At 46.1% G+C, this 24,782-nt stretch overlaps 1 protein-coding gene across 1 annotated transcript in view; it reads left to right on the top strand.

The window, feature by feature from the left end:
- The window catches only part of msk (importin-7 msk), a 110,216-nt gene that overhangs the window by 50,627 nt on the left and 34,807 nt on the right, over positions 1 to 24,782 (top strand). The window contains exons 11-15 of the mRNA XM_075690722.1: positions 2,088 to 2,406; positions 3,618 to 3,715; positions 18,146 to 18,238; positions 19,735 to 19,818; positions 21,927 to 22,063. Of these exons, the coding sequence (XP_075546837.1) occupies positions 2,088 to 2,406; positions 3,618 to 3,715; positions 18,146 to 18,238; positions 19,735 to 19,818; positions 21,927 to 22,063 (731 nt within the window). The remainder of the gene's footprint in view (positions 1 to 2,087; positions 2,407 to 3,617; positions 3,716 to 18,145; positions 18,239 to 19,734; positions 19,819 to 21,926; positions 22,064 to 24,782) is intronic.

Genomic DNA, 24,782 nt, shown 5'->3' on the forward strand with positions numbered 1-24,782 from the left:
TGAGGTTGCCATTTTGACCTGTATCGTGTCAGCCGTATCGGTGTACGGCGTCGTGTTATTGCGATGGCACCAAGCAGTAGATGCCACTACAGTGCCACTTTCAAGCGAAAAGTTGCGATAGCCGCAGAGGCATCGTCAAGCCTTCAAGCCAAGTGGGACTTCGGCGTTGACAAGAAAAACGTCCGTCGTTGGAGGGGACAATGACAGCAGCTTTTTGCGTGTGCCGCAACGAGGATGGCATTTAGCGGACCAAAGAAAGGCCGTCACCACGAAGCGGAGACAGTTTCTGTCGACTTTGTTCAGACGCAGAGAGCAGCTGCCCTTCCAGTGACAACAGAAGTGCTCCAAGCGAAAGCTAGGGAACTTCCAAGGGGAGCGAAGCGTAATGCCAAAGGATTTGAAAGCCAGCCGGGGCTGGCTTCATACCGGGTGGCATGATGAGTCAGTTGCAGCCACTTGATGTCTGCATCAACAAACCCTTCAAAGATCGTCTGCGGAAATATTACATGGACTGGTTGTCTGACGAAGACCACAGGCTAACGGCAACGGGCCGCATCAAACGTGCATCGCTATCGCAGCTGGCGGGCTGGGTAGCTGCAGCATGGGACGACATCCCAGGTACTTTGATGGTGCGCGCCTTTAAAAAGTGCAGCATATCTAATGCGCTTGACGGTACCGAAGATAGTGCACTGTTTGAAGGCGACAGTGACAAGGAACACAGTGATGACGACGTTGAATGAGCTCTGCACGCTCAGATTCAATAAATGCTATTTGAATTTTGTGAATGCTGCCCTCGCTTTTTTTGTTCGGCCTACATTCGAGGTAATATATATATATTTTTTTGTTGGCTTCGGACTTTAGGGGCTCGGCTTATAATCGGGGTCAGCCTAGATTCGAGTAAATATGGTAAGCTGCCATGCACCACCAAAACGTCGTATAGTAAGAGCACCACATGCAAAAAAGATACTGATGTCAGGAAAACCAGCGACAAAGAGGAAACTCCATGTCACCTCCCCCAAAGCGCAATGTTTTTCTTTTGCTTGTTCGTTTTTTACATTCTTTGCTGTGGACACTGCAACTGTCTCGCTCGAGGCGGACATTTGAACTGTTCCAAAGTGCAAGCCCTGTAAGCAACACCATCTGGAAAGTGCATACGTGTGGTGTCCCTGTGAGCACTGATGTTGCATTTCTCCACGCGTGTAGCTGGTGCGGCTGCCGAAATAAGCGTGAAGGAAAGAAGAGGCATGCGCAGAAAGAGGGGCGAAAGAAGCAAGAGATGCACCTCCGTTGCTAGGCAACACTTTTTTGGGCGGAGCATGCGTCATGCAAAACCTGACGCATTGTCACCTCCTCAATAGAAAAACAAAAGTCCCCTCCCGCCCTGTCGTGTTTTTGTCCTCCAGCCCCATCTCTAGTTTTCCGAACCCATGCACTGTGGCGTCTGCTTTCTACACCCTGTCGTCTGCTAACCTACTGTTCCAGCTGCTAGGAAGGACACACGGAAATCCAAAAGTCACCAGATTTTGGAATATTAATTTGTAGTACTAAGGTGTTGTTAACAGAACACAGTAACTGAATAATGATCATTGTTCTGAAAAGTTCGGTATTGGGAATTTTGTAGTACTGAAATATTTTTACATTGAAATCAAAAGCAATTAGCAGGGGATTTCTGAAAAGGTTGGTAATCTGAAAAGGTTAATAATGTGGTGTTCGTAGTAACAAGGTTTCAGTGTAGTGACTGATCGAAATATAGTCACTAATGGATTATTTTGACTTCGCAGGGATCTCTTGAATCTTCAAATAACAGAGCATCTGAAAAAAAAAATCCCAGAAAAGTGCCTTTATTTTACAAATTAATGAAAAAGCTTGTCATCATGTTGCTTTACACACCTTTTTTTGCGTAAAGCAATGGCCAGGCGGCTGGGTATAAAATTCGCAAACTCTTGTTATAGAGGACAATGCAGCGTGTAATAAATGGGAAAAGCCACCTTTGTCTTGTGCTTAATATGGCTGATGATGGTGATGATTAGGTCGTCGTCACCTGCTGACCACACTGCTCCTTCTTCCTCTTCCCCCTTGTTGTGCAGGCGGCCACCTTCACCCAGGTGGTGGAGACAGGTGGCGACGGTGACGAGAAGGCCATGGTGGCCATGGGTGTGCTCAACACGCTGGACACTCTGGTGACGGTGCTGGAGGAGCAGCGTGCGCTCGTAGCGCTTCTGGAGCCCACCCTGCTGCAGCTGCTGGTGGGGCAGGTGCTGGGCCAATCCCTGCTGGAGTTCTACGAGGAAGCCCTCTCCCTTCTCTACTCCCTCTCCTGCAGGGGCCCCCTCTCGGCTGACATGTGGAAAGCCTTTGAGGCCCTGTACCATGCTTTCCAGAAGGATGCCTTCGACTTCTTCACTGGTGTGTCCACCTTTCTTGTGACCATGCGTCGGGTGGGCTGCGCGAATGAAGCGACAGCCTGTTTGTGGGGAAGGGTCTAGGGCATCTGTAGGTCCATCTGATCACCCTCTGAACTGTTCGCGAGGTGCTGCACCCGCCATGTGTCTCGGCGGTGCACCAATGGTGCCCTCTGAACCATGCCATTTGTTTCAAAAGGTGCAGGGCTGATTCGCTTTGCTGCACCTTCTCTACTGGCTTTACAGACTCGGTGCAGACGTCTAAGTGTGAAGCAGCAGCACAGTGGACGACACAGCACACGGGCATAAGCGCCAATGAAACCCTGCTTATGTACATCTGCTGCGTCTACGCAATGTGGAGGGTGTTTGCGTTAGCTTCACACGTGCGTGTTGCATATTTGCCTGGAAAACTTTAGATTATGCAACTGCCAACATTAGACGCACGGTAACCCAATGCGCATCAAGGCACCAACTGTCTAGGCTCACCCTTTCTTCTTGCCACAGAAAGATTACTTCTGAGATATGAAGCATGGCCTGCCTATGGTCACGTGCAAGGAGGAGATGCGAGCACTAGGAGTAGAGGGCACACAGGGGTGCTTTTCTGCCCCCCCCCCCCCCTCACGCATGCTTGATAACGTTACTGTGCATTCACTCCCTCCCTGTCCCCCTTGCGCAGAAGGAATCGTCAGCTCTGTTTTTCAGTCAGCGTGTTTCTCCTACTGCGGCTGCCTTTTCATGCGGAAGGATGCTTAAAATAACTTTTGCCTCGGCCGACATCTTTATAGTTTTTCACTAGATTTACTAGCCATACTAGCTCCAATTACATGCTTAAAATGGGTAAAACTTTGATAAATCGAAATCGTCTAACGAAATTACTTCGTTATATTGTGAAAGAAAAATACACAGTTTTCAATAAAGCTAACGTTGGAAAATGAGAATAGTTTGTTACACCGTGACTTTCGTTAAATCAAGGTTCGTTATATAGAGGTTTGACTGTATTTGCACACTCCTGCTTTACATGGCTAATCCATACATATCGATCTGATTGCTAGTGAGCAAACAAATGTGATTGTGGTTTGAATAGAAATACCTGCAATGCGTAGAAGCATCATCCCTGGTGCCTCAGGTGCAACTGTACAGTTGCCCACATGGGCAGCCGCTCCTTCAACACGCAGATTCACCTGTCTGACCAAGTTCACCTGTTCCCTCTTGCAGACATGATGCCAGCGTTGCACAACTTTGTCACGGTTGACACGCCTGCATTTGTCAGCAACGAGAACCACCTGCTGGCAATGTACAACATGTGCAAAGCAGTAAGTGGCTTCGCTCACACCACAGTTTAATGAGATTCAATTGAAGTGTTCTGGCATGCTTTCGCATATCTCGGTGGTTTCGTTAAAAATTACTTCTTTAATCCTTTCCGCTCCTCTTCTACCTCATTTCAAATCAAAATAAATTATTAATCATTTGTAAATTTTTTTTCGGTGAGGTTATGTTTTATGGAAATCGTCTTATTTGGCTGCAGGTTTCCACATTTTATTTTTTTTCTTAGTTTGCTTATAACTGAAACCTGCTTTTGTTTATTTTGAGACTGGCTAGTCCACCTGAAGTGGAATATTGAAGTGGTGGGGATTTTCATTCATTCTCGACCAACTGGTGTTCACATTCACAATGCCACTGAACTGCCGCATGACCTCTATAAGAGAAATTAGATTATGTATACAGCAGAGCCTTGTTGATACGTTCCTAGTTATGTATGTTTTCCAGACTCCAGTGTTCGCAATCGAGAGCACAAAAAATTACCAGTACAGTTACGCTTGCCTTTTACTGGTTCATATGTTCCCTTAAAACACAATTTTTTTTGCACCAATGTTCAGTATGTTGCCAAACTGCGATCGTATGATAGGTTTTCCAGCCGCTAGATCCCACGTAAACAAGAAAATATGCGACGTGAGCGCAATCGAGAACAATATATAGCTGCCTGCCATGGCAGCTTCACCACAATACTCACCCGCATGTCTCGCGTGAAAACGCCGGTGCGCACTCAGTTTCTCATTACGGTACCAGCAAATCTTTTCCAGGGTCGCCGCACGCGGTGTTCACAGCTATTGCTGCCAATCCCATTGTGATAAGCATCTTCACCTATCTGTTTCACAGTGTGCGGTGCCATGGGAAGCATAGCTCGCGCTTCTAATAGGCGATAACCAAAATGCGCCGCCGTCCCCTGCTGCAGCCTGCGATCGTATACGTTTTTCGGCTGCTAGATCCCGTGTGAACAAGAAAAGGCGCGAGGCACATGCGATCGAGAACAGTGTATAATCGCTCGTCTCACATGATAACGATGGCGCGCACAATTTACTATTCCTGTACCAGCAAATCTCTACCGTGGTTGTCTCGCACCGCATTCACAGCTATCTCTGCCAAACCTATTGCGATGAGCATCATCACGTACCCATTTTACAGCGCGAGGTGCATAGTGCCATGGTAGCGTACTGCATGCATTTAGTAGGCGATAACCAAACATGCTGCCATTCCCTGCTGTAGGCGTCGCAGTGGGGGCATCACATTTCGATTTGGTGGCATCCAGCTTTGCTCACCAGCTCTATTTCGTTTCGCTTTTCCACCGCTCTCTCAAAACACAATGCAATGAGGAAACAACATAACGTGTCTCGTGCCGGAACGATCAATGCGACGCTTCGCGTTACGTAGATGTCAACAGTAGTTGAGTCTGTCAAATTCTTTTAGTTACTTCGAATCGTATGTTCCTGGTTAGTATGTTTTTTCTCTCGTTTTTTTTTTTCCTGACGAATGAAAGAGGGTTTACTGTATTTCAGATAACTTGCTGAAGGTCGTTATTTCTTCATTGAAAAAACTCCCTTCATTGTGCCAATGTGACAATCCCAACTGGATACCAGCAATTTAGACATCACAAGCATGGGACCATTTCCTCCTTCCATGGAGAACAGTGCTGTCAGATACCTAGTGGTCAAGCGTGCCCCAACTGCGCAGAATTTATGGTCCACTTGCGGCACGCAGGAGGCACTGTAATGTGTCTCTGGGTAAGCAAGACCTATCACTGAGGAAGCTCTTTAGAGAATGCCTAAATGTGATGTGTCTGAGGTGTAACAAGTGCAGGAAGGAGACTGACACAACTGACTTATTGCTGGGTTACGTTTCACCTCCTCCTGTCAACATGTGGGTACAAACGGTTGCTGGGAGCTTGCCGTCTGAGCAGCTTAATGTGCCCCACACTCCTTGTCACTTTGCACACTCTCATGGCAGTGCATTTGGGTTATCTCCTATAAAATGTGTAAAGTACACTTGCAGCTCTGATACACATTAAGGGGGGACGCGGGGATCAACTCTGGAAAAACGACCCAAAAATCACTTTTTAGAAAGTTGCAGATTTCGAATCTTTGACCCCTTTTCTATAAGTTTTCCAAGTATTTCCGCTGAAAACGACTGCTAAGTACCATAAATAAATATATACTTAAGGCAATACAGCGAAAATTTCGTGAAAATCGGTGGAAAAGTCGCGGTTTTCGAGCGTCCCTAGCTCCGGAACGGCAGTACGCGGCGCGGCCATGCTGGTACCGTTGAAAAGCGCGCCTCTTCGCCTTTTGCCTCCTCTCTTTCATTTCCTGATAGAGAGAAGAGGAAGCATAAAAAAGCAAAAAGTCTGAAGGTCGCGAAGCTGCTTGTCGCGGCCGCCGATTGGCTTGCTCCGTCACGTGCGTTCTATGAGCCGCCCCATTGGCCGGGTCTGGAAGCAAGCTGCTGCGGCGTCTGCTTCTCCCGTTTCTTCGCGCGCTGGCTGCTGCCCGTTTGTTTACGTGTTGGATATTCGAGGTACGCCGCCGCTTCATCGCTTTATTCGGATTTTAGTTTTCTATTTCATTTTGTGGTTTCGAGCATGACTTGGCGGACGTGGACGACGAAATACGTGACCAAGCACCGCTTCGGCAGCCGCAAGCGCGAGCCGCCGAGCATCCGGATAAGTAGTCCTAGCAGAGTTGCGTCCGCGCGCAAGCTTAGACTGTCGACGCATTGCCGGGAAATTCGCAGGCTGTTGCAGCCTTGAGTTCCAGTGGTGATGATACCGAACTAATAACCCCCTTTTCCGATGCTTCCGGGCCTGCAACGCCCTGTAAATGCTCCGCGACGTACCCCGATTGTGCCACCGCCGTCACCGAGATGAACGACGAAAGTGCAGTCCAAGCGCGAGCGTCTGCGGCCGTGAAGACGAACCGTGCATCAGCAACGGTCGCACCATGCAGTCGCATCTTGAGTCACAATTCATCTTGTCGGAGGTGTTGAATATGACCGCCGCCACTGTCCGCGCGTCACTTGGTTCTGTGCCGGCAACCGAACGGAAGATAGGGTTTACGGCTGGAGGAGCATGCTCGGTGGCGACGGACTCAAGCGAGTCGAGAAGCTGAGAAAGATGCCTTGCGCAAGAAGAGGGCACAAAAAGCACATGAAAGCAAGCATAAAAGATCCAAGAAGCCAAGAGATCAACCTGACACCTGTACCTACAAGGCCGGTAGTTTCTAGTCTAATAAACATGGCCCCAAACTTCAAACACCTTTTTCTCAAAACGTTTTTCTACCACCAAGGTCAACTTGCAAAGCCAATATCTCAGCCACCGTTATGAATATTTTTACACCGTTTGTTTTATTACACTCATTGTGCACCACTGCACACAGTGACATGTTTTGTTTTCAAAATAGTTGCTTCAATAATTTGTTATCTTTTGTTTTCACAGTCGATATTTTCATGCAACTGAAGTAGCTGCAAAAGAATGAAAATATAAAAAAATTCTGTTAGGCAAAAAAAATTACAGGAATGTCACTGTGTGGAGGATACATATAGGAGTGCTATCAATGTTTGTTTGAACTCCTAGCACCAATATACAGGTGTGCAGGCATTTTGCAAAAATGAAAGCAGAACAATTTTGTAAACAAAAAAGTACTTCAGATATTGCAGCCATATTTTCACCATATTTTCACAGTTTTGTTTATGTGATATTATTAACATCTGTGCAAAATTTAATCAAAATCGGATGGTAAATAAAAAAGTTAGCTTTGATCCCCATATCCCCCCTTAAGGGAGGACATGGGTTGTGGAGATTATTTCCTGCATCTTATGGCCAAATCTGATGAAAATAAACAAGCCTACTTAGTTTTGTGTGCTGATTTCAAATATGCAATAATTGTTCTTGTAGGTCCATTAGTTCAGGAGATTGACAGTGCTGCCACTTTATTGTTTCCGGAGACAATGGAAAAAAAAACTGTTCAGCAGAAAGTGAATATTATTGCATAGCTAGATACTATAATGTGCAATAACTGCAATGCTGCAAAAAGTTTTCAAATGAAATTCTATTTAGCCATTCTGCAGGTGATCAAAATTCTTTCCTTGACCTAAGGCTACCACACCAAAAGAAAATTAATAAAATGGAAATATACATACGCACAAATTTGAAATTCTGCTCTCGGCACTTGCAGATTAGGCTTTCTGCTAAAGAAAGAATTAGTGCTCTAGCTGTCCTAGATCATGAGATATCACTCCGGCAGTCTAGTGAACTGACCCAAAAACATGTTTTGAGAAAAGTGAGAAAACGTGCAAAACCCTATTTTATTTACTAATTTAGAGCTGGAGCAGCTCAGTAGGCACCAAGCATGTAGTCCTGCTGACTCCCAGCCCCTGTGTGCTGCTTTTTGAGGGACTGGAGCAAATTTTCTGATGCTTTGCGCTTCTTGGCTGATGCTGCCATTCGATGCCTATCTTTCTCGGCCATGCGGGTGCGACTTTGCTGGCTTGGATTTAGGCATAGTTCTTTCGTTATGTCCTTTGAGGTCCTTGCATTGCCTGCATTGAACTTTAATACTGCCCCTGCCACAGCAGCCTCCACCATGAACAAAGAAGCGTGCCGGTCTTTTGGTGCCAGTGCCCAGATCATCAAATGCAGGCTTTCGTTGTTATTTTGGGTTTTACCACGCTGGCAACGTTGCAGCAGTTTCTTCTCTGAAAGACGTTCATATATGGGGCATAAAGCCTGACACACATGAGGAGGAAGCTTTCGAGGATGTTTTGGAGCCGGCTCACCCTTGGCCGCTGCAGCATTTTGCTTGCACCAGAAGTTTGGGCCTGATGGACAAAGAGTGTGATTAGCCACATCATCGTTTGATGTGATGGGGTGATATGTGGCCATCACTGAATTTTGAGTGGCATCTACATCTCCTTTGTGAGTCTTCAGAGCCCATCCATAGTATGAGCTTCACTTGGAGATCAAGTCTGCTGTCAAGTGGCCCTTTGCACCAAGACTCTCATGTGCAGGGCCTCTGTGTTTTGCCACCAAGTTGCGCAAAGCCGTCCCCATACGCTTTTGCACATGATTCACGCGGTCCTCTTTTTCAGTTGGGATATACCCATACACTTCATCATCTTGTAAAGGGAGATAACTGCGGCTGCCCCGTCACAAAGCATTGTTGTATACCGCAGATTGTGCCGCTCCAATGATCGCCTGAAAAGGATGAGGGCAGCTTCCACCTCCATCTCCCCAGCTTTCTTATTAGTGTTCTTCTGACACTTGTGGCCATTCTTTTAGGCTCCATAGGAAGGGTCACTCTCCTTAGGCCCCGACACCGAGCACAGAAATTGCTCAATACCACAAAGTCGAGCACAAGTCCACTGAACAACTCGATTACAGTGCTGATACCGATATGGGGCGTATGACCGCGGGTCATCCATGACCCGTCGTACGACACCGCGATGTTCCCAGTATGACCTACGTTCAGTTCGGCGTAAAGTTCGTGAACCGACCACGTGCAGTCGCTCGTCAGATTACGCGCCGCGCGGTCGGCCGCTGGCGTCAACTTCGTCTTCACGTAGCTCTGCCACGTTTTCATGTGAAGAGCCCGACGGCTGATGCCCATCAACAAGAAAACGTCATTGAACGCGGTCTGTCGGTTCTCATTGCCTACATGGCACGCGTAGCCAAAACGTTCACAGCAAAGGGTTTCATTCGTTCAGCACTGAATGCGCGGCAAGCTCCACACCGACGCAATCTCTCCACAGTTCACGCACAAAAAAACTCAGCTTCACAGTGAGTCCGTATTCCCGCTCGTCTCGGACGATTTCTAAAACACCATTGCAGATGTTGCAGTTCGCAAACGTTAATAAAGTGTTCACGGCACTCAAATCCACAATTGTAAACATAGTCCCATCAGGCGGGCGAAGTGCATCGTCGGTACTGTCACCCACGAACCCGCGTTTCCTCTCCGTCGCTGGAGTGGAAGACAACTCCGATAGCTTTGCTTAGGCTTTCGCTTCCTTCTCCTCCAGCCTGGAGGGTTGCCGGTAGATCGTATATGGCCGTACGTGAGCGCTCGTCGAAGGGTCCGCAGCAGACGGACTTGTCACAGTATCCGCAGCAGCAGATGCGGTCGTTAAGCCTGTCGTTGCTGCATCGACGATTTCAGCATCGGACGCTGAGTATGTGGTGTCTTGGGCGTTTTGCAGTGTTGAGCAGTGTTTTTTGAAGTTTTCGATGAGCGTCTGTTGCACTTCTTTCGCACCAAACTTGTGCCAAATTCAAAATTTGCGCTCCCGTTTCAGACATCGTGTTGACACTGGGGCATAGAATAAAGAACTAACTTTAGAGAAGGGAAACTGTACCTTCCACAGTGATTCGAAAATAGGATGCGGCAGCACATGGAACTTAGCAGGGGGCCTGCCAGATGACGCTACTTAAACAGGAAGCAGAAATGCCTTTTTTCTTTTTTTAGTGCAATATACAGTATGGCTGCTTTATACCGGTTGCGTACGCTACTGGGCACGCGCCGTGCTCGCCTCGTTGGCTTTGCGGCATGCCTCAGCTGCCACGTTTTAATCGCCAGAAGACTAAAGAGCCTCTACTGACGCCCATACAAACAAGCCACAAGTGAGTGAACAGGACGTGCGACTTTATTGGCAGAAGAAAAGCAGTGCACCTTCTCGTACAAGAGCAGAAATAAAATTTGCATCTCGAGATGCGCTGAAGCCGTTAGCGCGAGCTCGTAAACTGCTCACTTTTGTCGTCGCACATGGGGATCTGGTAACGAGCGACAATCAGTAGTGCAAGCAAATTGGGCAGTGCACCACCTGTTTGCATTGACAGTCGCCGTAACTTGCATTGCGAAGCAATCGGTTGACGCAAGGCATCTGCTGCCGCAACCAACACAGCGACATAGCCTAGTCGGCATTTTAGCCTTACCTCCTTTCCAACCTGCACGTTTCTTTTTGTTCTTTCGGGGGCCACTAATGTGTAACTCATACTTGGTGCCCCACATTCTCAGTCTGGGCCACATCACGGCCGATGAAGGCCCACAAGCATAATTTGCCCGCGGCTGCAGCAGGAAAGGTCGAATGGGGAAAGCACCAATTACGGTGCATGTAAATTGGGAGTCGCTGTGTGGACTGCAGGAGCAGACTGTTACCTCGGGACACTGTTGCCCATGCAGCTGACCAGGTCACCACATCGAAGAAACATAACACGGTGACCATTATCAAATTAGATTCTGCATTCAATCACCGCATAAGGTTCAGACAATACACTGTACATTGGCTAAGATCCACATGACAACAGTGGGCATTCACACAATACAGGTCGCTTACAGCATATTCAGCTATCCGACTTCAGGCACAGTGCTTGCCTACGTCGCACATGGTGGTCTAGTAACGAGTGACAACCAGCAGCGCAAGCAGATTGGACAGTGCCCCACCTGTTTGCATTGACAGTCGCCGTAACCTGCACTGCGGATCAATCGGGTGATGCAGGCACCTGCTGCCATAGCCAACACAGCGACACGAACTACCCGGCATTGTAGCGTTACCTCCTTTCCTACCTGCACGTTTCTTTTTGTTCTTTCGGTGGCCACTAATGTGTCGTTCACAGTTGGTGCTCTCATTATGGACATGGTCCGTTTTGTGGGAATCACCATTTTGCAGGCCTTTCCACCCATGTGGATATCATACACTTCAAACCATGTAATCATGTATGATAGTCTCCATTCATGCCAAATCGCAGCCAAAGAAGGCCACAAGCACACTTTACCCACGGCTGCCGCAGGAAAGGACAAACAGGGAGCACCAATCGCAGTACATGTAAACAGGGAGTTTGTGTCGCTGTGCGGACTGCAGGAGCAGGTGCTTACCTCGAGAGGCCGTTGGCTAATGCAACTGACCAGGCCGCCATATCCGAGAAATGTAACACGGCAACCACGACCAAGTGGGACAACATTGAAACAAGACTCTGCAATCAAATCACTTTGTACTCTAACATAACGCTCAATCTATACATTGGCTACGATCCACATGACAACAGTGAGCATACACCCACATGGGTGGCTTGCGGCACATTCAACCGTCCGACTGTAGGCATAGTGCTTGCCTTTGTCGCACATGGTAGTCTGGTAACAAGCAACAACCAGCATCGCAAGCAGATTGGACAGCGTGTCCAACGTGTTTGCACCGACAATCGCCGTTAAAGATGAGCAACTTGCTTTGCGAAGCAATCGGGTGACGCAAGCATCTGCTGCTGCAGCCAACACAGTGACATGGAGTGCCCGGCATTTTAGCGTTACCGCCTTTCCAACCTGCACGTTTCTTTTTGTTCTTTCGCATGCCACTAATGTGTAACTCACACTTGGTGCCCCACATTCTCTAAATATGGGCATGGTCGGTTTTGTGGACATCACCATTTTGCAACCACTTTTGCAGGCCTTTCCACACATGTGGATATCAACTTTATACACTTCAGACCATGTAATCACGTATGATAGTCTCTGTTGACGCCAAATCATGGCCGACGAAGGCCACAAGCAAAGTTTGCACATGGCAGCAGCAGGAAAGGACGGAATGGGGTGCACCAATCACGGTGCATGTAAATTCGGAGTCTATGTCGCTGTGCAGACTGCAGGAGCAGGTGCTTGCCTTGAGAGACTGTTTCCCATTGCAACTGACCAGGCTTCCACATATGAGAAACGTAACATGGTGACAAGTACCAAGTTGGACAGCAGCGAAACCAGATTCTGCAATCAATCACTTCAATGTAGCTTGCACAAAAAAACAGGCTGTCGAGCAAGAATAGCAATCCTGAATGAGACTAGGAATTCAATATGGGAATGAGAAAGCTTGCATTCAAGAAAGAAACCACTCTACCTTGCAAGCACTGAAAGCAAAAACATTATGTTAAATGATACATAGCACACAGTGTAAAGGTTAATGCAAGAGACACGCCAATGCCGCATCAGTTATTTCAGGAGAGGAATTGCACATGGCAACATACACTAGAAAATACTGCTACAGATATGTTTGCTTCTAGACAGTGACTGGTATTAAATATGAGCAAAGAATCGGTTGACCTCTAATGTTTGGATGAGGAAGAGGAATGATCTCTAACAAGAATGTGGAATGAAAAAGCTTGCATTCATTGAAACAAAATTATACTTGGCACGAATTGGCAAGGCCAGGAAGCTCACTAAAGAAGAGCAAGCTGACGGCACACTCTTGGCCAGCGTCCTGTGTGCTTGTTCAGAGGTTGCAGGTACATCTGAAGACAGAATTTTTGTTGTTGAGGTACCTGGATGACTCGGCCAATATCCCTGCTGGTGGAATGATAGCAGAGGCTCTTTTCACTCTTCAAACAGTCATGCGTAGACTTGATAGCTCATCCAAATAATTCTGGAATGACTTCTTTGTTCGTGGTCTTGCGAATTCGGCTCCAGCCCGTTCCTGTTGGTGTAGATGGGGGCTCCCGTGATGACCAAGATGTACTTGGCACAGACTGTTAGGGCAGAACAGTGGCACATGAGATACAGCAGAGGTTATCCAAACTCATGGAGTGTTTTCTCTTATGTTCGAACTAATTATGCTGAACTGTAAACGTGAACAAAGGTTCACCTCATCTGCTACAAACAAATGACATGTATCTCAAGACTAGCAAGCCAATACAGCATATATCAAGCATATTTATTTCTGAACCAGGTATTGTTTACCTTGTAGTAGCAGCCAAAGTCCATACAATGACCTTGTAGCAAGCAGCAGCTTCTGTTTAGTGCATGGAGTGTGTTGCTTTATACTGGTGCCGTCCTCATTACTGTATGTCTGGAACAGAAATGTTGACTGCATCAGAAATTGAATAAGCACAATTTTGCAATATAAAATGAAAAGGTGCGACATATACATTGTAATAGTTTGCGACTACAGAACACATGCAAATGTACACTGTTTGTTCTTAAGCAGCATGGTACATAAATATTGTTGCTCTCCGTAAAATTGATGTCTGCGTAACCACAATGAATGTCAACAGCTTAAATATCATTACGATCACAAATGAGAACATTTGTGCGCTCGTTTATACACTGGAAGAGGTCACACTGCTGGGTTTCACAAGCAAATAGATGAAAGACATGAAACTACTATTAGAAATGCATTCTTTTTGTGCATGAATGTGATGCACTGCTTCACTACTGCAAGAATGTCCTGAGGTAACCCAAACTGAACAGCAAGAACATTTGGAACCAACAGGTATGAAATATGGATGAATTATCATGCGTGCAACTGTTTAATACATTAAATCCAGTACATTAGCTTCCGTTTATCAAAGGGTTATTCAGTCCTGTGAACGAAAGAAGTTGCCGGCGGACTCAAAAAAAAAAAATTACTATATATATATATATATATATATATATATATATATATCCATAAGGCTACTCAGTCACCCATGGCTACGGCTACAACGAGATTAAAAATGTGACGCGCGTTCCGATATCGCTTTCTCTTTTGTGAATGTGTGTATAATGATGGCCTTGCAACTGAAAGTTTCGGAAACAGCAACGGAGGGTCCTGACTGTCTGTATTTATTTAATAATACTGCAGGGCAATACTTTGGCCCAAGCAGGAGGGGCATATCACAAACAAGAAAAGACAGAAAAGCGTATACAATGCAACATGAAATGAACATAATGCACTAAAGAAGCACAAATGATAACGTCAACATCGCTAACTTGCACAAAAATGATTTTGCAATGCAGCCATGAAATCTTTAGACTGAAAAACACTAATGGGAAGTAAATTCCAATCGTTCACCGTTCGAGGGAAAAAACTGTACTTGTAAGCGTTTGTTTTCGCGAAGATCGGTGCAAGCAAATACTCATGACTGTGTCGTGTTCTCCTCGTAGAAGGCCGACATATGGAAGCTGGTAGCGTCATATTATTTTTTCCAGAAAGAGTGTTATGTAGTAGTACAAGACGATTAATTTTTCTGCGTATTTCGTATGTATGCGTATGTAATGCAGCATCTAGTTCGTTAACTTGCCTTTGCCTGTAAGTTAACGAGACGAATATATTACATAGCGATTGAAACAGCGGTGTTAAATGACTTGCCGGTATTGCTGTCCCCAGTTGTCGCAGGACCCGGCTCCCATTTTGATGCAGACATGTTCCACATGGCTCACGACTGAAACCTAGCTTTCGGGCTTACACCCCAAGTTAAATAACGGCAGATATCGAAGCGCAATAAACTGGTTTTAGCACAAAATAACCAACCGATGTACGAACCAAAGAATCCGTACCTGCCGTGAATGCGAACATACTGGTAAAAATATTACATCCTGGCCAGAGGTCACGTGGGAGGTCGATGATGCTGAGCGTTATTTGCATTTAAAATGGCAAAAAGCAACAAAGTTGGTAATAAAGAGTACAATATAAATTAGGAACGATAATTTTGTACTCTTTGTCATGTAATAAAAACGCTTCGGTTATTGTTAAAGAAAATTTGTAGGTTAAAATTGCGCTTATTACGGCGCCTCTAGCTGGAGATAATGCGCTCAATGGGAAACCTTTTTAATTGGTGTACTATGCCTGTTTCTTTAGCAGTGCCGCGCTGTCGATTTTTTCGTCCTCTGTGGCCATTTGTTGAACTTGAAGTGTTCGGGGCCTGACTGGGGCAAGATGGCGCACCTCAATGCGCGGCTCCAAGCGCAGCGCAGACGACGGCCATGCAGTTCCGCCAGTCGGGAGGCAAGCTCAAGTCACGTGCACTGAGTGACGAATAGGATGGCGTTCCAGTACTTTTTTTTTTTTGCCGCGCGTTTTCTAAGTGGCCAATGGCCGAATGGGGCCCATTCTGGCGGGAATTTGAAAGGAAAAGTCTCCTCTTTCAGATGAGACCGAGATGTCCACGCTAGCACACGTGGAAGAGCAGGCGCGAGTTTCAGAAAATGTGCCGTTTCAGCGCAAGTTCCGCCTGAAATTCAGTTAGTACATGTCGTATAAGGCGTCACTGCGGCTAAAATACTGTTATCGGTATGAAATTATCAATGTAGATGCAATAATAGCTGCACACTCCAAAAAAAGCAATTAAAAAAATATCGAGTTTTTTTCGCAATTTTTGGTCGCCACAGCCCGTGTCTCCCCTTAAGCCACACATACTGACGGGCAGATGGTTATCGCAGGAAGGTTGGTTGTGATTAGCGCATCCATCGGTGGTTATATTCTTTGCTGAGGCAGCCAGCATGCCTCTGTGCATTTCTGATGTTTGTCCAGGCCGCAGTCGCCCTGAAGCCATAATCGTTGGTCGACTGGTCTCTGTACTTAGTGAAAACGCAGAACATCTTTTTGTGGCACAGCATGGCGTCGGCCACATCGTGAGTCGAAGCAGCGCAGTTAATCCTTGTGTCATAAAACATGATCTGGTAAGCACTAATCGTTAGGCATATGGCCAGCCACTACCGCAGGAGCGGTTTAATAGCAGCTACGTTTTAACCATTAGTACACACTGACGAGGTTTTACCATACAGTCACCGACCGATTTTCGGGAACTCACAGGGACCAAATTATAGTAAAAATAAAACAGTCCGAAGAACTCATTAAAAAAATAGCAAATAGACTAACCCCCGTATTCAGAAATGCAACTTAAGTCGAAGCCCATGCTTGACTTGATTTAGATGACGCCTGACGTTAATGTGCCCAAAGACGCTCACTGCGTTTCCTTCAGCACGTTCACGATAGGCGTCACTTAGATCAAGTCAAGCATAGGCTTCAACTTAAGTTGCATTTCTGAATACGGGGGGTTAGAGTGGCATAAAAAAAAATCTCTAATAGTGCCCTGCCTCATCTCCATTGGCGAACTCTGTTGGTGGAGATCACCAATGGAGAGGAAAAAATATGGAGAACAAAACAACACAGATTTTCCCAGTGTAATGATCACACCCCTGAATTCGCATCAATTTTTTTTTACAAAAAAGTTGATCATTATGCGAGCAAATGCGGTAACACTTTTTTTTTTTTACATACTTAAGGAGTTGTAATGAGCATGACTTCATATAGAATAAAATTCAAATTACCTGATGTTGGGACTAACGAAAATTAACTCTACAAATTGAGGGCGATATCACTTGGCTGGATTCATGAAGCTTATCACACGTAATGGTTTGTCTTTGGCTAGCACCTTCACTAGTATCTACTTCGTTACATTAATTGGCCAGTCTGCATTCTCGTGAACGGCTTCTGTGTGAACAGCTATGTGAGCAGACTCCAAGATTCCGGTGTGCGATGTTGAATGTCCTTTGGCTGCTTCTTTTAGCATGCTTGAAGAGTGGTGTTCTTACTTTGCAGTGGTCAGTGTGCCTTCAGTTTACCGTGCCTTGTAGGGGAGCCCACTGCCAGAGGCGGCCCTGCACCCACTTAATTTGTGTCTGGCCGTAAGAAAGCGGTGGAACAGAAATACTTCGGGCAGTGAGCAGTGGATCGCTGCAAGCTATTGCACATCCATCTGCATCACCGCGGTGTGGTGAAACTGCCTACAGACTTATGAGGAATTGAAAGCATCTAATTTTTTTTTCTTGGGTCAGTTTGAGCATGTAAGACAGAGATGGCAAGCCACCACTTCATCTGCTACGAATTTTCAAACACACTTGAGGCCTTATGGTTAGCTGGCTGTGTTGCAGTCGAGTAAGTTCATGTTTACATAGAAGGATGCACGTACAAGGGGAAAAATCAGTGGTAATGTAAGGAACAAGCAAAATGCAATCTGAAGGAACTGAAAAGGACTGGTACATGGTGGTAAGTTTTTGGCTTGGGAAGGGTTACTTTTCAATGCAAATAAATTTAGGCCAGGGCATGGTTGAGCGGCAGTACTAATGCTTTGTGCTCGCCATAAGCCCCGCTTCAAGTGGACTAGCCAGTGTCAAAGTAAACTAAGTTATCAGTAAACAACTAAGAAAAAATTAAATGTGAAAACACCTGTGTACAAAGAGTTGTTGGGGGCTTGCTGTCCAAGCAGCTTACTGTGCCCCACTCTCCTTGTCACTGTTCGCACACTGTGTCGGAGTGGTGTGACACTGGGTGCATGAACAGTGTTCTTATATCAGATCTTTTTGCTGCTTAGTGCAGCTCCTCCTGTCAACACAGCAAAGCATCGATGGCATGAGAAGGGTTAAATTCAACAGAGTGAGAATATTTTGAACAAGAGAAGGATGAAGTCGGCTGGAGAACCTTTGTCGCCTCCTACTCTGCATGTCGGATAAAGGGAGGGAAAAAGAGAGAGATTGTGAAAAGGCTTGTGGTAGTAAATGCTTTTCTTATAATAATGCAACTCATCTGTTACTTTTAAAAGCTGGAGGGGGGGGGGGGGTGCAAGTATGAAATGTACTGTTTGCTGGCCACGGTAACTGTTGACCAGTGCCTTGCACCTTATGTAGGTTTTGGAGGGTGACTCCGGTGAAGACCCCAAGTTCCATGCGCTCAAGCTTCTTGAGGTGATCATTCTGCAGTGCAAGGGCCAGATTGATCAGGTGAGTTGACTGCATGTCGTTTTTGAGGTGTGGTTGGTTTTCTTAGTCTCACCTCGGTAAGCGATTGTCATGCTTATTGCATTTATGGGATTTGTCCGTAAAGTAATGACTTGGTCTGGTAGAAAGAATTGATTGATCCGATCAGTACATATTATTAAATTTCTTCAAAATAGTCTCCTTGGGCTTCGATGTACCGCTGCCAATGTGATTCCCACACTGCAAAGGCTCGCTGGAAGTCGGCTGCCGTAACCTCTTTCAGAGTTTCTGTGACAGCCCGTTGGATGGTGGGAACATCATTGTCAAAACAGTGACCTTTCAGGCTTCTCTTGAGCTTTGGGAAAAGGAAAAAGTCGGCCAGGCTCACATCGGGGACGTACGGTGGCTGTGGCAAGGTTGCAAACCCTATCCGGACCGGGTAGGCGGTCACAAAAGGCAGTGTGGTCTGGAGCATTGTTGTGGTGGAGCTTCCAGCGATCGGGAATTTCCAGTTATTTTTCTTTGAAGGCTCTGTGAAGGCGCTCATGGAATTTTTTGAGGAACACGCCATTGAGTGTTTGTCAAATTCATTGTGGATTACCTCATGCTTGTCAAAAAAGACAGTGAACATTTTCTTTACCTTAGACTTCAATATTCTTGATTTCTAGAGGCGCGGCAATTTCGTGGTGTGCCACTACAAACTATGACACTTAGTTTCAGGGTTGTGCTGGAACAGCCAAGATTCGGCGCCTGTTGTTATGCCATCTAAAAGGTCCCGTTCCCTTCCTAACTGCGCCAACATCTTAGGAAAACGTCAACTCATTGTTTTTGTTCATCACTTTGAACAAACCTTTTAGATATAATTTTGTGAACCTTAGTTTTATACATCTTGAGGTCTTCGGCAATTTGACCACATTTTTGTCCCAACCTTTGTTGAAGGCCGTATAGATTGCTCCGTGTCTTCAACGGTCTCCCGTCCGTTCTTGAACTCACTGAACCACCGGAACAGCTTGGCCCTTGTCAAGGCGTCGTCTTTGTAAGCCTCCTTAACTAGGGCAAGCATCTCGGAAGCTGTTTTGACCAGGCGAAAACAGAATTTAGTTGCATACCACTGCTCCAGCGAACGCTCCATTTTTGACGTTTTCTGCCCCAACAAAAACTCGAAAACAGCTTTTCTGCCACTTCAAATTCTCACTCCATCAGAGATCGGATGTGACTGCCACCCTGTGTGTTACATAGCTTGGAACCCCCACCACAAATCCTGCCTCTGGGGAGCGCGCTATTGGCGACTGCAGTGCTTGCGCTGCAGGCAATCTCATTACTTTACGGACAAACCCTGTGTAAGGTAGGCTGTAATGTCAGGCTAAAAGCTTTTATTCTGCATGTAATGTGGAGAAATGCTCTATTAAAGGTTATTTCTAACATGAACTGGGCTAAAAGCGGCATTGCTGTGACTGTTCTTGCTTTGTGGTTGATGCCCCTTTCTCTACCCCCTTTCCCCCTCCTCCTTGTATCTGCAGTGCATACCCTCTTTTGTGGAGCTTGCAATCAGGACGCTAGCCGAGGCCGGCTCGGCCATTGGTCTGCAGGTTATGTGCCAGCAGGTGAGCATTACATCGAAGCACTTTCTTGGTTCCTTTTTTTTTTTTTTATCGGGGGCTCTTTGCGTCTGTTTTTGGCACAAGTCGCTGAGGCAAGCATTTCAGCCTCGCATATTGCTACCAGAGTGTACCGGATCATTAAATTTTGCCACAGCACCTGTATAAACATTGTGTGAGAGGGGCAAGAACGAGTGCTCTACATGCACCACTAAAGTATCGCAGGTAGTCATATAAACAATGGCTGTTGCAAGGCTGTCTGCTGCTGATTTATGGTGCCATCTGATGACAGGTGTTCAAAAACTAGGCTTGTGGTGCAGGTTTAGTATTTTTTAACTTGCCATAGCATGGTCACACAGCATGCGTTGCTTCTTTTCTCTTTTACAAATATTTCACTATATTTTGCTAATGTGCTAAACAGTGACTGCTGCATTCAGTTGCTAAATTGCCTGGGTTACTTGTTTTTGTTAAAGGGACTGACAATCGATATTTAAGGACCTAGTTTTTTATGGCACAATGCAAAGATCACCCTCGGTAGTGTTTGCATCTGCAGTGGTTACTTCCAAAAGCACGTGGATATTTAGTAAGCAGAATTTTTCGATCTGAGCAGCCTCTAAAAAAGTAAAAAAGTAAGTCCCTTCTCCAGCAATGGTGAGAAGTGAGAGCGATGTCAATAGCCTGCCTCGCAAATTGGGAAAGCCGCCCATCGTTCTGCTTTCACAGGAGAGAGTGTGACTGTGGTTAACCACCTACATTTTGAACTTTTCAACCAGTTTTGAAAATAAAAAGCCGGTGCAATCTGTTAGTTTTGTTCTAAAGACATTTCTGTACCACGTTTCTTCCTAAGTACACGCCTATGTCATGGCCGGCTGGCCCCCGTCGTTGTTCTGTTGATAAACAAGCTAAGCCAACTCATCAAAAACGGAGGCGAAGGCAGCAACACTTTTCTGCTCCCTGCAAACGAAGGCTTGTCTGCATATTATAAGTAAAAAATAATAAAGTTATAGCAAGAACTATACTGCATTTCAATACTAATAGAAAGACCAGGAACTGCGCCCACTAGTAGAAGGTCACGTGTTGGCCCTCTTATGCAGCTTCATGTTTTTGCTGTGTGGGATGCCAAAGGTAATATTTCACAACTTTTAGTGATAAATTAAAAATATAAATCCACATTTAATGAAGAAACTATGGCTCGTTTTAGCCACTACAGTAGGCAATCTTTCCATCAGCGGGGTTACCTCGATTCATGTTCTGAGCAGTTGTCCATCCTTTTAAAGCTTGCGCTGCAGCATAGAATAGAATTCCGGTGATACGATAACACCTGATACAAATTTCGAGATGATACGAATCTAACTTTCACTTTGTGCAGTATCACGCAACTTGTCGGCAATTTTCAAACACCCTGTAACTTTATCAGGAGCCAGCAATCACATGTGACCTAGTCTTGTAGTGATTTCGAAGATGTTGCACTAAAGAATGCTATACCCTCAAATTCTCCTGTATATTCTTCCAAATATTTTGTCATGAGATAAAGGAGGGTCTTAGGAAAAATAAATTTAGAGATTGGAATGGAAATTTTGAAGAGGCATTTCATTGCCATGTCCCCCCTTAACTTACCAATTTTTAAAAAACCATTTTGGGCGACATGAATTGTTGCGCCATCCCGAGATCAGTATCATTGAGATTCTACTGTAGTTCTAAATGGTTTCTGGTGCTATTTTAGCCACCGGAAGCTTAAACTTTGATATATTTATGAACCTCAATTTAATTAAAGTTGAGGTTTGACTGTTTACAGGTAATAGTGCAACTTATATTTGAGGTCTAAACTAGGAAGTTTAAAATAGAATGGTGCGATAAATTTGTTGTCTGCTTTGTGTGTAGTCGTGAAGTGTGTCTGTTGTCTTGCTTGACAAAGTTCTGCTGAATCATTTTTATGGGTGTCTGTAAGTAGTACATGATAGACTGCTGTAATAACTGCACTCCCTCCTTTGATAAAAAGCTGAATATGGCAGCATAATTTGCACCGTGTTGGTCTATTGGGTTGATTCAGCTTGGTGAAAATGCACGAGGCTCTATTGACTATGGCGCCTGACCGGCCTCCTGGGACGTTGCAGGTTGTCATAGCAGCTCTCTACTACAACCCAGTCCTGCTCTTTGAGACACTAAGCAAGATCCAGAGGCCAGACACGCAGGAGAACTTACTGGACCACTTTGTCAAGATGTGGCTGGGCAACATTGAGTACTTCATGGGGTGAGTGCAGTTTGGCCTTTTTGTCCATTGCAGTCACGTGCAGGTGACTTACGTTAATTCGACGAAATGCAGAAGAAAAAAAAATGCCCGAACACACTGCTGATTCATTTGGCAGTATTTGCTCAATACTAAAAAGCCCCTAAATGAATGCGCGCCTACTTTCTGTGTATTCAAAGTAGAAAACTTAAGTAGAGATTGTGAAGGACTCAGTTGTGCTCTTGGGACAAAGGAATGACATACAGTAGTGCAGACACTCACAAGGGAATTTATTACGCCTTCTATACACCGATCTATAGGGAGTCGAATTATTACCGAAAGAACATGCTGATGGGCGCATGACAAATCGAAGTTCAACTCACCGCGACCGGATATAGAGTGAATATGTTCGCCCCATGCTGGACACCAATGCCTGGTCGTTTGCGTGTACGATCATGCGAAAGGTGACGCGTTCGAATGATAGTGTTCACCCATTCCGCTGTCCCACTCCTAGGCCGCCCGAGACTGTTTTGCAGAAGCACGGATCAGCACATGCGCAGAACGACCGTGCCGCTTGCCGACCCCGAGCCAGAGAGGAAAAGCTGACTCCCTCTTGCCCCCCACTAATTGTGCCATTGGGTGGCGTTAGCAGCGCAACACTCGTGCCATCTCGTAATGTGCTGCAACCACACCGACTGCCGACAGCACTAAGCTACATGTAGAAGCCAGATCATAGGAGACGTCAGACATGCAGGGAAAACAGCATATCAGGGAACACGTGAGAGTTGCGCATCCCCACAAGATAACATTAAAGCTCTCAAAAATACTATAAATCTATAATGTGAGCCGGTTTTTTTTTAGCAAGGAGAATGGGCAAGGGTCTAATACATGTTGCGCAATGGCGGCTTGTTTCCTAAAGTCAGCTTCGCCACAATAGACCTTCGTTATGCGGTAAAGCATACGACTGCCACAAAGGCAGTTTGCCTTTGTATCCAACTGCACCGTGCAGGTAAATTCCGGCGAAATGTAATTTTTCTTTAATGTGTGCATTAGAATTGGGGTAAATATAGTGATCAGACATTGTAAGCTAACCGTGTTCAGACATGGTAAGCTAACATTATTGCTTGAAAATGCTCCCAGGGCAAGCCAATAATACAGTGTAATCTCAATGATATGAACCTGATGGGGTCGCAAGAAATACTAGGTGTGTTCGACAGAAGACGCGTGTTCAACACTTGCACTGTCTGCTAAGGTCTGTTGAAACAGATGCTTCCACTAAAAGAGCCACTATTGGGGTTATCGTAGTGGTCAGGTGCATTGCATGCAGACTGGTCAAGTATCCGGCAAAGACCAATTTTAAGGTCAAAATAACTAAGATTTGGGCCCATGTTAATGCATAGGCACCCGCCTGGACCTTCAGTCAGGATCGAATTAACCGAGAACTTTAATTAAATGGAGTGGAGTTAATAGAAGTTGATTGTAATATAGACAAGTTACATATACAGTCGAACCCGGATATATCGAACCCGCATATTTCGAATTATTGGCTATATCGAACACACAGATTACCCCCTTGAAGATACTATGTAAAAGTATAGGACAATTGCGTAGTATATCGAATTCCATTCACGTCGGACATTCGATATATCGAACGCCGCACCGCACCGCGCCCCTGGAAGGTGTGCTTTTTCCAAAGACATTCGTGTCCGGTCCTCAAGAGAAAACATTTCTGCAGTCAGTCAGCAGGCTCCTCCTCTGCACATGCGCGGCCGTCGCCTAACGACGGAGACGCAGAGCCTTTCCCCCTTTCTTGCGCCCCACCGGCGCGAGCTCTCTCGCTCCTCCTGTACCGCTGGCGTGGGGCTGTCAGCAACCAGGAGATGCAGCAGTGGCTTTCTGAGGATTGCCGAACATCACTGCAAAGTTTTCGCCTGCAGAAATCTTCAATGCAGACGAAACTGGTCTCTTTTGGCAAATGTTGCCGAATAAGACACTCGCTCTTCGTGGAACCTCATGCCACGGCGATAAAATGAGCAAATTGCGTGTGTCGGTGCTGCTTGCAGCCAGCATGGACGGCTCGTGCAAGCTACGGCCATTCGTGATCGGGAAGAGCAAGTCACCGCGCTGCTTCAAGAACTGTAAACAGCTTCCCGTCCGCTACGGCTGTATTAGAAAGGCCTGGATGACACGTCAACTTTTTGTTGAATGGCTGCAGGCTTGGGACGCTGAGTTCGGCAAGTTGGGCCGCCGAGTTTGCCTTCTGCTAGACAACTGTTCGGCCCATCAAACGACTTGCAAGCTGCAGCACATCGAACTGAAGTTTCTCCCGCCGAACACCACAGTGAGACTGCAGCCCCTCGACCAGGGTATCATAAAGGCATTCAAGGTAGGCTATCGGGCGCGACTTATTCAATGGCTCGTCGTAAACCTCCGCATGGGAACCAATCTCAAGATTGACCTGCTCGGCGCGATCCAGATGATTACCGGCGCTTGGGGCGACGTGAAGCAGGCCACAGTAGCCAACTGTTTCGGCAAGGCAGGCCTTGAAGTGGCTGGAGATGAATGTCCGGAAGCTTTAGATGACGATGAGTGCTTGGAGGACGCATTTCGCGACTTGTCCTGTTTTCCCGGCGCCGTCCCGTGCGAAGTTACTGTTGACGACTTCATTAACGCTGACAGCGAAGTTCAAGCGGTAGCCGACCTCGCTGATGAGGACATTGTGGCCGGAATAGCTGGCGTTCAA

The sequence above is a fragment of the Dermacentor variabilis genome, chromosome 4, assembly GCF_050947875.1.
Source record: "Dermacentor variabilis isolate Ectoservices chromosome 4, ASM5094787v1, whole genome shotgun sequence".
Lineage (NCBI taxonomy): Eukaryota > Metazoa > Arthropoda > Arachnida > Ixodida > Ixodidae > Dermacentor > Dermacentor variabilis.